Source organism: Calidris pugnax, unplaced genomic scaffold, assembly GCF_001431845.1.
Source record: "Calidris pugnax isolate Ruff unplaced genomic scaffold, ASM143184v1 scaffold50, whole genome shotgun sequence".
NCBI classification, from domain to species: Eukaryota; Metazoa; Chordata; class Aves; order Charadriiformes; family Scolopacidae; genus Calidris; species Calidris pugnax.
In genome coordinates this window covers 1834593-1848846 of record NW_015090780.1, presented here as the reverse complement: position 1 = coordinate 1848846, position 14254 = coordinate 1834593, and the positions used below count along the sequence as shown (strand labels likewise).

The window sequence follows — 14254 nt, the reverse complement described above, 5'->3', positions numbered from 1 at the left end:
TGGGAAGAGTCCAACATCAGACTTCACCTCTGAGAGCAGGCAGCTGCCCACATCCCTCCCTCCTGCGATGCCCAGAGCCGCCGGAGAGGCTGGAAGGGTGCAGGCAGCTCACACTCATCTCCCAGCACCAATTTTCAAGCATTTCCACATCTTCTGTTCCTAGTTTGCCTGCAGACAAAGTTGCCACTGACCTCAAAAAAAAACAACAAACAAACAAAAACCCCAAGGATTGGGTGCTCTGGTGTTATTACCTGTGCTCAGCGGTGGTTTTCCTGGAAAAACAAGCCCACGTGCACAGATCCCGACAGCGCCGAGGTGGGAATACCACGCAGCCAAGTCTTTCAGACTCCACATCATTCAAAGTACAGGGGTTTTTATTTTCCTTTATTAAAGCACACAAGTAGCCACCTAGGAAATTGTCATTTACACCGCGGTAACTGCAAAATCATACCAACACAACCATTTCAGAAGAGAAATAAAGAGCCTGCACTTCAGCCAGCCAGCCGACGGCAAGCCTTTAACTCCATAGGCACAGTACAATAAAGCTTTTGCTCTCAGGTTTTTGTTGCTCCTCTTATAACAAACTCCACTGAGCATTGAACAGAATGCCTGAACACATTCACTGCAAGGGCCACAGAATTACCCAAAAGCTTAGTAAACGCACATTTATTGAGTACTTGATTATGTAAGATCATTGCAGCATAGTCATTTATAACAAAATCCTTATTAAAAAAAAAAACAAACCAACAAACAAAAAAACAACCACCAAACACCGGTATATATTTCAGAGGACATAAATCTATTTAAAAACCCAACCAAGAACTACAAAGGGAGGGTGGCTGGTCCTTAGCCAGCCACTAACGAACGCTCTCCTGCTCCCTAATGGCACTGCAAGAAAAGCCCAGCAGTTGGTTCCCAGCTTCATGTACCACCACATCCAGTTCTCCATCAGCCCCTGTGGCCACTGACGAGCTCAGAAGACCCAAGGTTGCCCACTGACCAAGGCTGTTATTGGACCCACCAACACAACAGCCCACCAAACTCATCCTTCCAGGGGCATGGATGCAGCTTGCCAGCAGCGCGGTTCCTGGGGAGTTCTTCACATGCTTGGGGGTCGTATGAGATTTCCTGGTGAGTGCTTGGGGAAAAAACATCCATTGCAAAGTGCTTAAAGTGCCCAGATTTCCTCCTCCTCCCCCTGCCTTATTCAGGAGGAAGCGCTAATTGCAAAGTTTGCTCTGGTATCCCTCCAGATTCCCAATCAAATGCTAATCAGCATGAAATTCCTCCCAGCTTGAGCAGTTTACAAGGGATCTGGGTCCTATACATGGGACACTGGAATTGCATCTACATTTTAAGCCCAACCATGAGGGAGACACTCTACATCGAAATAGAACATCGGAGTCTTTTGTACAGCATATATAAAGAACATGACAGCATTAAAGTAGTGGCAAATCAATACATTAAAAAATACAGAATTCTCATAGACCAGAGCACAAGGAATATATTCACATGAAATCTGTACAGTCCGGACAACGCTGCCGGTCCTCGCGTTGGGGCCCACCTCCTGTCTCCAAGCAGAGGTCATTGCTTTGCTTACCCATCAGCATCACTGCCCAGCTTTCCCCAGGAGGGTTTTGTGCTACAGGGAGGATACAGAGTCTGCTGTCCCCGCCAGCACGGAGGGCACTCAGTGGTTAAACTCCCCGGGAAGGCTTTCATTATCAAATGACATGACAGGGCATTTCATTTTACAAAGCTCTGGCCCACTGGGAGAGGAAAATCAATCTCTGGTTAGCAGGAGGGGTGGTACCTCGGCAGCATTGCCCAAGTGCTCGCAGTTATCGTGGATCTCATTTCATTAAAAAGAAAATAGAAAAAAAAGACAACACGAAAAAACCCCAAAACCCACCTTTTGTACGGTTTGTGCACCGTTTATCTCACACGGAGCAGGTGGGACTGTTTTAGGCTGCCCCTCCTACCAGAAATGTCCGTGTCTTCTGGAGGAGCTGCTGTTCTGACTTCTCGGAAATGGCTTTCCCCTATACATAAATTCATGTATATATAGGCCACTTCATTCCTTCCTCCTCTCACTGAGGAAGAACCCGAAGGCATGCTCGGCAAGATGAAATCCTAGGTTATAGCTGTACCTATAGCACGACAGAGGTGTGTATATACAGACACATTCTGTCCATTATTACAATGGAAATAGAGTTTGTTTTTTGTTGGTTTTTTTTTAAAAAGCGATAGCAGCATGTAAACAAGGATTTGTGTTCATTGTGTTCATTTCATCCATCTTTCCTTCCTCCTTTTCCGAGCTACATTCATCAGTTTTGACAGTCCCTTCTCACCCCCCTGCTCCCCTCTCAAGGAGGAGGGTTTCACTGCAGACCCCGTCCACGGGAGCCGACATGGTCCTCCCCAAGCTCCCAGCCATGGGGTGGTTTGAGTTTCCCTTTCCACCAGCTCCCTCCTCTCCCTCCCCGCATCCTTCCTTCCCTTCCCGATGACTCATCCTGGAGATGATCTTGGGTTTGTTGTTTTTTTGTGTGTCTGACGGCTGCTGCCCACTTTGGCTTCAGCGAAGTCTAATTTCAGAGCAATGCCGCAGGAATAAAACCTGCACCCGAGTGCCTGGTGAGCCACATGAGTTGTTAGCACCTTAAACAACTCAGAGAGGAAAAAAAGAAATGGAATAGTTTGCATTTTGTCTGTCTCCCGGCAGCAAAAGTGAAAGTCCCAGGAGCAATGCCTGTTTTAAACCCTTTGTTCCCAAATTCTCAATAATGTTGCAAACCACCAGGGTTTTGCAGGAATCAAAGGGCTGATTTCAAGCGCATTCCTCAGTGCAGGATGCACTGGAATTAAAAATGCATCAAATGGGCTCACTTTCTCTGCATGCTCTGGCAGTATCCGGTTTTCCCAACCCCCAAAATTGTTTCCTTGGTTTCTCGCCTCACAGTTTTGAGGTCCTGCTAAAGAGCCGTTATCTGAGTCAGCTCCGACGTGGGGGTGGTTGGACTCTGCTGAGCGACAGCCACCATGGGAATTTCCATGCCTAGTCAGGCCGGATTGTTAGTCCCCTCCGAGTTCTTGCAGGCATAGGCCACATCCTTGGCGATGCTGCACATCCTGTTGGACATCTGGAGCTCCGTCCTGAAGGCGGTGGGGAAGCAGAACTTCTTGAAGCACGCCTTGAAGTTCTCGTCTAAGAAGGCGTAGAGCACGGGGTTCAGGCTGCTGTTGGCATAGCCCAACGCGGTGCAGAAGCAGGAGATGGCCAGCTCAAGCTCGCTTTCTGCCTTGGCACCCAAGCACTGGACCAGCACGAAAATCTGGATGGGAGTCCAGCAAATGATGAAGACTGCCACCACCACCAGGACCATCCGGGTGATGCGCCTCAGGTTTCGGTCCTTCTCCTTGGAGCCTGAGAGGACACGGACGTTCTTGAGTCGTCTGATCATGAGACTGTAGCAAATGGTGATGATCAACACGGGGATCATAAAGGAGAAGAGAAAGACACAGATGCCAAACACTGGATCCCAGTAATCCACGGGTGAAGGCAGTTTAATTAGACAATCAATTTCTGCAAGTGAAAAAATAAAAAGGAAAAGAAGATCAGCAAACCCACATCAAGAAGAAAAGCTTCTGCACATTCAGCTTAATTTAATGCTAGAAAAGCAGTAGCAGAGATGCAGAAGCAAGGACAGAAAGCAAAGAGGTAAGATACAGCAGAGAGCTCACCACACTGGTGAAACTGGTAGCCCCCTCCAATGACTCCCCAAGCCCATGGACTCTCCTGGCCACCTCCCACCCATTGGATGCATTTCTACCCACCGTTGTTCTCATTCTCTGCAGAGCCCATCACCATCGCTGGGATGCCAAAGACAGAAGCCAGTGCCCAGATGCAGACGTTCACCACCTTGGCCTTGTGGGGAGTGCGGATGTCCAGTGCTTTGATGGGGTGGCAGATGGCAATGTAGCGGTCCACGCTCATCATCGTCAGGGTGAAGGTGCTCGTGAACATGTTGTAGTAGTCTATAGAGATGGCAATCTTGCAGAGGACATTGCCAAAGGGCCAGAAGCCCAGGAATGTGTCTGTACCCTGGAAGGGTAAGGTCATCAGACACAAGGTATCAGCCAGAGCGAGGTTAAAGATGTAAATGTTGGTTGCCGTCTTCATCTTGGTGAATCTGAAATGTAGGAACGAGCAATGATTAGAGCTCCACCTGACCACTGAAGAGGGCATCCTACCACTTTAGGAAGGAGATGGTGTATTTTTCTTATGTAACAAGAGATTCCGGTTTCCTTTGGTAAACACTTACCAACACACAGCTCAACCCAGCTCCTACAACAGTACAAACGATGCCTTCACAACCAGTTCCATGGGCAGGAGAAGCTTATTCCCTCAGACTGCAGGCGAGGACCATGACAGCCTGAGGCCGTCAACTCGGACCATGGCTTTTGAAAAATGACTTCAGTGAGGCTAATCTAGGATTTCATCGCATATGGCTTCATTATTATAAATATTGGTGAGAGCTTTATGCGGTAAGCTGATTTGAAAGGCATCATATGTTCCAGGGGTAAGTTGATTAGCCATTTTGTATGGGCTCATAGCCAAAGACTATAGCTAATGTGAGCTATCAAATCAGAATGGGCAAGATGGTCAGCCAACAACTGGTGAGGGATGAGGTTTGTATCAGAAATCAAAATATCACTATGGATCTTCCTAAAGAAAGGGGCAGTTTGCAGATAAAGTCATGAGTCAACTCTACTTCAAAGGGCTTCTGTCATTTCTACATTACTTTTATCACATGAACTGACTGCCCCAAAAGAAGATTCACCTTGCTCTAATGGTAATCATCTCCTTTTTACACATGGGAAATGATGCAAAGAAAGATGCGATCATCTGCCCGTTGATACATGCAGAGTCTGCAGAAACACAAACTCAGTGGTGACTCTATGACTGAATCTAACACTTCAGCTCCAGGATGTTCCTCTTGTGGGCAAAATAGGAGCTCAAATAGGTATAATTTCAAAACTCCAGTTCATCTATCATTTACTACACTAACAGCTTCTGCAGCAATGCTGCCATAAATGGCAGACAATGATGTGTATTATTAACGGAGGGCAAGTTCATTTGAGGGTAACACTTAAACCCATAAACTGCTGCACTATTTGCAGTTTGATATGTGTTGGAATATTATGGGGTCTGATCTGACCTAAAAAAAGCTCTTTTTGTCAAATTGATTCAGAACAGCAAACCCACAACTGCACTCCTCAGCACTGTACATCCCCTCCCATCTCCTCCATGATCTCCAGCTCTTGATACATTATTTGAGCATTTGGAGGAACATTATCACTGCCACGCTCTGAACTCTGTTGAGACACAGGGTGACATAACCAGGTTTGCAAGAATAACAGCCAGGGGATCCACAATCCAGAATATAAAGTCCATTTTTTTTACCCCTCTCAGAACTTGCATTAGAAGACAAATATTTGAAAGTGGCTTCAGAAAGCAAGAACAAGCCATCCTACATTTGACCTGGAAAGCCAAGAGAATCTTTTGGAGGAGGAGATGAACATCAATGGAAGCACTTGATGTCCCCACATAAACATAAGTCACCTCCTCCTGACCCAAAAATCCCAGCAACCAATTAAGACAAGGGGTTCTTAGAAAGCCAGCCCAGATCAGGTAAACTTATACCTCTATCACCCATCCAGCATCCATCAGGGACAATGTTGCCTCCATGGACACCCCTGTCCCGTCACAGTGAGAAGTTTGGGGCATCTCAGCTAATCCTGAGCTTGGGGTGTGAAGGTTGTAAACCTTCAGCTCCCTCTTTCTTTCCCCTCCATCCCAGGGGACCTTGCTGGTCCTTCTCCTCCAAGAGACCTCTCTGCAAGGACTCAGAGTCCAGGTGCAATTGCTCAGCCTGGACATGCAAAATCCTCTCTCCCCATTGCACAGATCCCTCTCTGCTGCCCCTTTCCTCACCCACTCCCAGGTGATGGCAGAGCAACCTCCGACATGAGGACACGCTGAGGTGGCTGGCCCACCACTTACCTCCTTCAGCCCACCTTCAAGTGGATTTTAAAGCTGATTTTGTGCTCTCGAAAGGTGGGGAAATTAACTTACACCTAATTAATTACTTCTAGCTCCACTTTCCCTGCACACTGAGAGCCAACAACCATTTCCCCAACCAAGCAATGTTCCCAAACATTTCCAGAATGTTCAGTACAAACAAAAAAAATCAATTAATCATTTCTCTGCGGATTAACCTCTTTTTCTTTTCCTCCGGGAACTGAGAGTGTTCTCTTTCTTAATCCGCACCAAAAAAAAAAAGACAAATTAAACTCTTAGGTGCCTCCTAAAACCCAAGGTTCCCCCCCACGGCCCAGCTCCAATGCGGAGAAGCCTGTGGCCTCCACGGAAGACATTAGCTTCCCGCTAAGCCACTTTCTTGCACTTGGTCACGGAGGCAATTTCCTAATGGATCATCTCCCACAGGGTGGCTCTGGCAGCTCTGGCCTCTCCATCCAGCTCCACCTTGGTCACAGAAGTAATCGCTTTGCTCCCGCTCCCCTGTTCTCCCGGCTGCCGAAGCCCGAGAGGAAAAACATCTGTGTATCAGCTCAGCACTCAGCTCCCCCTCCTTTTTTTGCTAAGAGGATCTCAAGCAGCGTTACCTGGGATGACAGTGCCTGCGCTTCAGTGAGGGGAACCCAGTTTGGGAGAGGAGGAGATGGGTAGGAAACAGCTCTACAATGTACCAGGCTTTGAGGTCCCATTTTTCACAAGGACAGACTCTGTCACTGGCTGAGCCTCAGGGTGAGCTGCAAACCTGTTGTTTCAGCATCGCTCCCTCCTTCCCACCCAGCTCCGGATGCCCCAGGGCTACAGAACAGCTGGCTGCAGCAAAGCTAGAACCCAAAATGGGGCTGCAGACACCAGAGGGACCAGAGCAAAGCCTTCAGCCCTGTGGGAACAGTGAGTGTTATCTCCAGGACCTCTCTGCCTCTTGGAGCATCTTGATTTTGATATTCATAGCTCCGGCTCATCAGGATGCAGACAATGCTGTTCACCTTGAGCAGCTCCCTCCGTTCCTCCCCACACCCTGGCACCAGTGACAGCCTCTGCCTCCCTCCCCCCACACCCTCAGTAAGTAAAACAGAGCAGAAAAGGCTCAGGGAGGATTTTTGCCTTCCCAGGGTGGAAAATCAGCACCGGTTCAGCCATCTCTGCTCCCAACCTGCTCCTAGCCCAGGGGTTGTATGAAGCTGATATTTGATCTGGCACGTTCCATCGTGATTTCTGTCCTCCCAGCCACACACCCACACTGTGCTCTGTGTCCCTGCCGCTCCGATCACCTTTGCAGAGCCCCCTCATCCTGAAATTACCCAATTCAAGCCAGCTTATGCTTAATCGTTTAACCAGAGAAAAAAAAAAAATCCCCCACCCTCCCAGAATTTAAAGACAAACATAAATCACTTTGGACTATGAAGCCAGACTTGACAGCAACACCAGCACTTAAAAGCCTCTTAATTATCTGGCAGGACAGTGACTGACTAGCAGGGGTTAAGGAGTCTGCCGCCAGCCAGGGCAAGCAGCAAGGCTTTGGGAGAGATGATTTGCTTGCCCTTTAAGTCTTCCTGCCATGTCTGGGTGATACTGGTGCCCTCCCTCCTCAAGGTTCTCTTTGGGGACCAGCAGAGATGGGGACATTGCCTGGCCCCAATCACTGTCTTGCCAAGGGAAGAGGCTGGGTGGCTGCACTTCCTGCCATGTCTGGGTGATACTGGTGCCCTCCCTCCTCAAGGTTCTCTCTGGAGACCAGCACAGATGGGGACATTGCCTGGCCCCAGTCACTGTCATGCCAAGGGAAGAGGCTGGGTGGCTGCTGCTGCAAAAGCCTCTGCAACTTGCCCGTGGGCTCGCAGGGATGCTCACGCAACCCCAAGCAGGTACATGGCCACCATGAATGGTGCTTCCATCTAAGGATGAGATGAGATGCATCATTCACAAGCTGGATCTGCCTCTGCTGAACCTCTCGTGTCCTAAATGCTGCTGGGAATTGCCCCAGTCCCTGGGAAAACCACCGGGAATCAGGTCCCACATCAAACATTACAGAATTACTGCTGCACATGAGTAATTCCATTCCACTCATCCCACTGAAGCCAGGGGAAACCAAGAGCCCCCCCAGCACACACTGGAGCTGTGTTGGCAGTGGCCACACACGGCTGCCATGAGCCATGTGGCTGAGCCCAGCACAGAGCCCTTGATATAGGTTTCCTTTCTCTACAAGTGCAACAATTCTCTTGTTTTTTGGGTTTTTTTTGCCAGGAAAAATGAAAAGAGGCTGATCTGGAAAGAGTTGAGATCTCAGATGGCCCCACTGGTGTCCGCTGGGTCCACACTGTGTTAAACACTCACTCAACTTCAGCTCCGAGACACACAGCTGGTCAAGGATTTTCCCTTAGAGAGCTTTCTATTAAGAAATCAGCATCTCTGCAGTGTCACAATTAACTTAATTTTCCCTGTCATTACAGCAGCTGCCCTCACCCTTATTCTCAGGGATTGATGCAGTTTTCGAGCAGAATAATGGCTGGCACAGCCCTCCCCAGGCAGTTGCCCTGTGCAGGGACCTCCCCATCACATCCCTCCTCCTAAAGAATCCCCTGGAAGCAGCAAGTGTAGGAGCCTGACAGCCCACATGTGCCTAAACAGCTTCTTAAAATGCCTTGAAACAGTGTTCTTCAATAGGAACTTCTTATTCTTCAATAGGGTGAGCTGAGCATCTCCACTACTTTGCTGGGCTCCCAATAGAGAGCAAAAAAAAGTGCCCCAGAAATGTGGCATCATTCCCATGGGGGCCTGATCCGGGCAAGAAGAGCCACCTTGGAAGATGGGAGTCCTCCAGATTGTCACCAGTGAGCATCGCAGCAGCACGACAGAGCAAGGGACACCAGAGGACTTCCTGGGCAAGAATTTACATGTTGTCCCTGGTCCATTCCCTGGAACATCAGTGGAGACTGGGGGGTCTCTGTCACACCCCACACAGCAACACTTGGGTCAGCATCACCTCCAGCCCCACGGGCCATGGGTCATCCACCCCCAGGGCCATTGCAAGAATGATTTATCTCCTTCCCCCTTTGCTTTTCTTCCTAAAAACAAAACTCTCAGGCATCCAAGCCTTGCAGCAATCTGTTAATAGATAAGAGGGACCTCAGCAGCCCAGTTTCCCCCCATTCTCCCCTCGAAACCCTCTCTGCCTCGTGCTCTTCAACTCCTTGTTTCATCATTCATTAAAAGAGCAGTACAGGAAATATGTGCAGAAGAGAGCAAACAGAGCAGGAGGCGAAGGAGGGAGGGGAGACATTGTCTCCACGGGTGAGGAGCTCCACAATGAGCAGCAGAACAAAGCCCCAGATGAGGCAGGTTCCCACAATAGGCCCTTTACTGTCCAGGAAATCGTGTTCCTGACGAGAGCCCTTCTCGGTCTTATCCAATTAGTGCTGCTCAGCATAAGAAGGGGATTGACAGTCACACGATGACTGTCTCTATAAATTAATCATTCCAAATCTTAAATCACTCCAAATATAATAAAGATGTAGGCTGGGTTCTACAAGAGAGGGGAAAACCCAGAGGATGCCTTGAATTCCTATTTTTGTGTGAAATACCGGGAGATTTTAAACTTTTCCCTCGGTGCCACAAAAAACTCATTCAAGAGGAACAAAAAAAACCAAGCCTTCCTGATGCCTCCAATTTCCTCGAGTGCTGATTTAGAGTCTTTGTATTTCCCAACTCCCCCTTAAACAGGAAATAATTATTGCCTACGTCACTGTACCATTCTTTTTCTGGAAGGTAATACACCAGTTTCTTATAGGTTGCGTAGCATGCTGGAGTCTGGTTATCCCTAGTGAAATATAAGCATGGAAAGGAAAAAAAACCAGCTTTTGTAGGGTGCACCATACCCACAGGTGGTAGAGGTGCAGCTCAGAGGGTTTGCCAGTCTTTTTCCATTAATGGAAGAGATCTGACACTAAGAGTCCCAAAGCCCCACGTTGACTTACCAGCAACCAACATTCAACCTACTTATAAAAAAGATGCTATGAAGCATATGCTATGCTTTATGAAACCCAGTAGCACCAATGGTCCAATTTGGGGAGAAAACTGGACCATTGAGAAGCCATCAACATCCTCCTTGCACGGCCACTAATTTGGTAGCTGAGTGAGTCCGTATATATGGCCAGGGCAAAGAGTTGGAGATACTGAGTCCAGTTTATCACCAAACCTGCTCCTGACCTTAGCAGACAGCGCAAGGAGAGAAAAAATCCTGGGCAGAAATAACCAGAAGTTGCAGTTACTCACCAAATAAGGGAGGGTAATTTCCCTGGGTCTCACTCAGTGTTAGCCTCAGCCAGTACTGCTGAGCTCCCAGGAGACACTGATGGAGAGAAATGGGAGCTTCTGCATGTGTCCTAGCTCAGTTAGAACTTCCCCAGCACACGTTATTCAAGTCACCTCTCCAGGTTCACAAGTTTTTGGGGAAAACCGTAAGTGAATCCCCAAGAAGGAGCACCCAAAAAATTAAAGCTTCTATTAGCTCTTTTACATGTATAGGGATTTACTGGATAAAAGGGGAAAGAGGAGTGGAAAAGGCCTGTGGAAGATGGTGGGTGACACATCATCAGTTTTCAATTGCTCAGAACCAGCAAAATCTGAGGACACACACAAAAAAAGCTAAGTTCCATGGGAAATTCCAGTGCTAAATCCCACTTTCCTTTCTTGGGTCACATTTATCCAACTGGAAGGTATGAAAGCCAAAAAAGGAGCAGACTACAAGCCACCATCTGGAAAGCGTAGCCCCACTTAACCATGGCACAGGTCCACCTTGACCAGGATGCCGGTTCGGGACCTTCATACTCTTGGTGATCCACGGGTCACAGCCCCAGACAGACACTGGCAGGGTCCCACAGGACTTTTACAGACAGGGATAAGATTTCTGCCAAGGTTTCTCCTGACACACCTCTAAGGATCACGCCTGGGGCATGGACTGCAGGCACGCTGGCTGGTGTTCCCAGGGAGCTCCATCACCGTGGGACAAGGACTTCTCACTCCCAGAGCCTCACTACCCACCATACACATCCACAAACACCCTGCCTACTCAAGGGATGGCTACTACACCAAAACAAACACAAACTCTCCAAACGTGGCACTGCTGCTCTGCAAACCCCCTTTCCCCATCCCCAGACTCCCCAGGGCTCACGGGATCCCTTCTCCCTGCCATAAACTCCCTGCCAAGAAGAGCACAGACAGGCGTCCCGATGAACAAGTCACATCACTCTGCCCTCACAGCAGAAATTTAGCTGCCATCTACCAGCCCATGATACCAAAGACTTCATTTTGCAGCATCTCCCCCAGCCGAATTTTGTGTATTCAAGGGAAAGATGCTTTGGAAGCAGCAAGGCTCCTGGCAGGAGCAAGACTTAATCTCATCAGTGCCTGAATACCTGCTAAATATTTTTGTCCTCTCTTGGAGGAGAAAACAAATTGATCCTGGCTTTTTTGTGCTGGCAGCATCCACCTGCACCAGGATTCTGCTCCGAGACGTGGAGAAAATGGAAGCTCACTCCTAATGTACAGGGTACAGAGATCCGAAGGGGGTTTCTGGGCATTTGACACAGAATCACAGCCCTAATGGGTATTTTGTACTTACGGGGGGAAACAAGGTCTCTATTTCCAAGAAACAGAGTGTTTTGACCCTCAGCAGAACTGGACAGGGACACCTAAAATGCCAGGAAGGTGCAGGGAGGCTGGAGAGGTGCTGGCTCCGTGCTCTGTCCCTCTGCAAAGGTCTCCCCCTGCTCCCCCAACTTCAGCCTTGAGGAGCCATCATCTCTGCAATGTCCTGTCGCACCTTATTAGGTAAATAACTATAGAAGTACTATAGTTCCCAAAGAGTTGGAAGAGCTACACTTGTGATTTTTTTCCCCCCTGTAAAAGTAAGGCTGAGCCTCCCAGCAGGCTCTTCCCCTTGTGATTAGATTCAGCTTCAGAAAGCACCAGCTCCCAGCTGGAGCAGCACCTGCAGCCACAGCTGGGGTGCTGGACACAGCACAGGAGGGAGAGGTCCCACTGAAGATCCAGCAGAGCCCGGCAGCGGGATGCTCCCAGGGCACTGCTCTCCCCAGGGACACCCAGCTCCCTGCCTGAAAAAAAAAAAAAAAAAGCCCCCTTTTTTTTTTTTTTGGAGCAGATCTGATCCCTCTGTTCCATTCTCTGGGTTAAACTTTAGGAGGCACCAGAGGGCAGCTGAAAGCTGATGGGAACCTTCATCACAGCCTAGGAAGGGAGAAAAACAAATAAAACCAAAACAGTCAAACGAATGCCACATCTTTACCTCTAAAGCACATCGCAATTACCAGGGAAGCGCCTGCCTGCTTCACCTGCAGCAGGGATTTAAGGGGGGGGGGCACGGTCTGTCCCACTCACAGCCCTCCCCAGAGCCCCCCTGGCGTGCTCCCTGCGTGTCCTACCTGACGATCACATACATGACGGAGCAGTTGCCCACCAGCCCCACAATGCACACAATGGAGTAGACAACCACAATGGTGATCTTGATGCTCAGCGGCAGGAAGCTGTCCCCCGTGCCGTTGTTGAACCAGTTACTGGGGAGAAAGCTGAGGTTGAGCATGGAGGAGTCGTTCAGCAGCTTCCTCAGGTCAGGGTCTTCCAAAATATGGGCAGGGAAGAGCGGATCCATCCTGAATGCACCAGCCTGTGCCGAGGACCTGGGGCAAAGAGACAGTTTGAAGATGCGCTGAGCAAACGGGGTAGTGCGGGACCGGAGCAGAGCGTGTGTGTGAGATACACTGGGGGAGAAAGAGATGATTTATTGCCGGGGAGAGCACACACACACACATACACACACACACACCCCTTTTAAACCTCCCCAAGAGCATATTTCAGTGGGATGTAACCCTACCAGCTTGGTGCACACAGGGAGCTCAGGCATTTCTCCACACCGCCGGCGCAGGGGACACGCAGGCTGCACAACGCCATCCCTCCCCAGCCTCGGATGCTCCCACCTGCCGGTTCGGTGAGTCCCCAACATACCCCTTTGTGCCCCCAAACCTTCCCCCCCTCTCCCCACTCCTCTCCCAGAACCGCCAGGGCTGGGGGCTCATCCTGGCGCTGGGCTCCATTCCTCCCCCCCCGCCCAGCAATCCCTACCCCGATAAAACGCCAGGAAAAGCCTAAAGTTGAAAATAAGCCCCTTCTGGGTGCTTACCTGCGGGGGGGGGTTCCCTTTTAGCGCTGCTTCTTGCCCTGAGCTCCCCGGGGCCGCATCCAGACACCCCCGGAGCGGGGAAGCAGGGGATGGAGGGGGGGGGGACGACACACACACAAAGCCGGGCTCGGCCGGTGGCTCCGCTTTTGGGGGCAGCCGGAGGAAGGTGCGGGGTTGTGGGGAGGGGGGGTGGAAAGAAGGGGCTGCTCCTCACAGGCAGGGATGCTGCCAGCGCAGGGGGCTGCACCCCGGAGCCCACGTTTTTAAGGCCCACCCCCGGAGCGGGGAGAAGGGGGGGGGTTCAGCACTGCCATCCCCCCCCCCAAGCCCCTGCCGCAGCCCCCAGGTGCGGGGGGGACCCGCAGCTCTACCTGGGGTGGGCTCCCGGCCAGAGGCACCGGGAGATCGGGATCCGGGATGAGGATTCCTCCCTCCCTCCCTCTGCAATTGTGCAACCTGAAGGCTGTGCTAGCGCAGGAGAAGCAGGAATGGGGGATTTGACCTAGAAACTGGCAAAAATACAGGCAGGACTGAGAACCGAAGCAGGGGAAAATTGTTATTTTTTTAGTGACATTCGCTAAAGGTCATTTTTTGTAACCCAAAACATCCTGCACTTTGCATCAGAGTTAGAGTAGCACATTTATTTTAAGGAGTTGCAGTGGTAGATTCACTACCTGAGGGTGGGGTGATGCACGCAGACCCCACAGGTCCATGCCCACCCCTATCGATGTCCCCCACAGGACATTGACCCCCCCCAAGACTCAGTGCCCAAGAGCTGCAGAGGCCCCCAGCTATGTCACCCCACAAAAAAAGGTGCCAAGAGGTCTTTGGGGTCCATCTCCAGTTTGACTGTTGAGAACAAGGAGTTGCAGTGGTAGATTCACTACCTGAGCGTGGGGTGATGCACACAGACCCCATAGGTCCCTGCCTCCCCCCATCAATGTCCCCCACAGGACATT

General features: G+C 50.0%; 1 protein-coding gene across 2 annotated transcripts; it reads right to left on the bottom strand.

Moving 5' to 3' along the window:
• Positions 1 to 356: 356 nt before the first annotated feature.
• OPRL1 (opiate receptor-like 1) lies at positions 357 to 13756 on the bottom strand. Of its 2 annotated transcripts, none has more exons than XM_014954442.1 (4): positions 13667 to 13756; positions 12541 to 12795; positions 3838 to 4193; positions 357 to 3586 (listed from the first exon to the last, which is right to left on the bottom strand). In XM_014954442.1, exons 2-4 carry the CDS (start codon positions 12765 to 12767, stop codon positions 3063 to 3065), a joined length of 1107 nt encoding a protein of 368 aa, XP_014809928.1. In that variant the 5' UTR covers positions 12768 to 12795; positions 13667 to 13756; the 3' UTR covers positions 357 to 3062. The 2 variants fall into 2 exon arrangements, with proteins under 2 accessions (XP_014809928.1, XP_014809921.1); XM_014954435.1 differs by lacking the exon at positions 13667 to 13756 and adding an exon at positions 13296 to 13549.
• Between the last annotated feature and the right edge of the window lie 498 nt (positions 13757 to 14254).

Excerpts from the sequence above, each read along its gene's own strand:
- OPRL1 (XM_014954442.1), bottom strand. The coding sequence starts at position 12,767 with ATGGATCCGCTCTTCCCTGCCCATATTTTGGAAGACCCTGACCTGAGG. Across the intron at positions 4,194-12,540 it reads GTCATGTATGTGATCGTCAG|ATTCACCAAGATGAAGACGG; the intron begins GTAGGACACGCA and ends CCTACATTTCAG. Across the intron at positions 3,587-3,837 it reads TGCAGAGAATGAGAACAACG|AAATTGATTGTCTAATTAAA; the intron begins GTGGGTAGAAAT and ends TTTCACTTGCAG.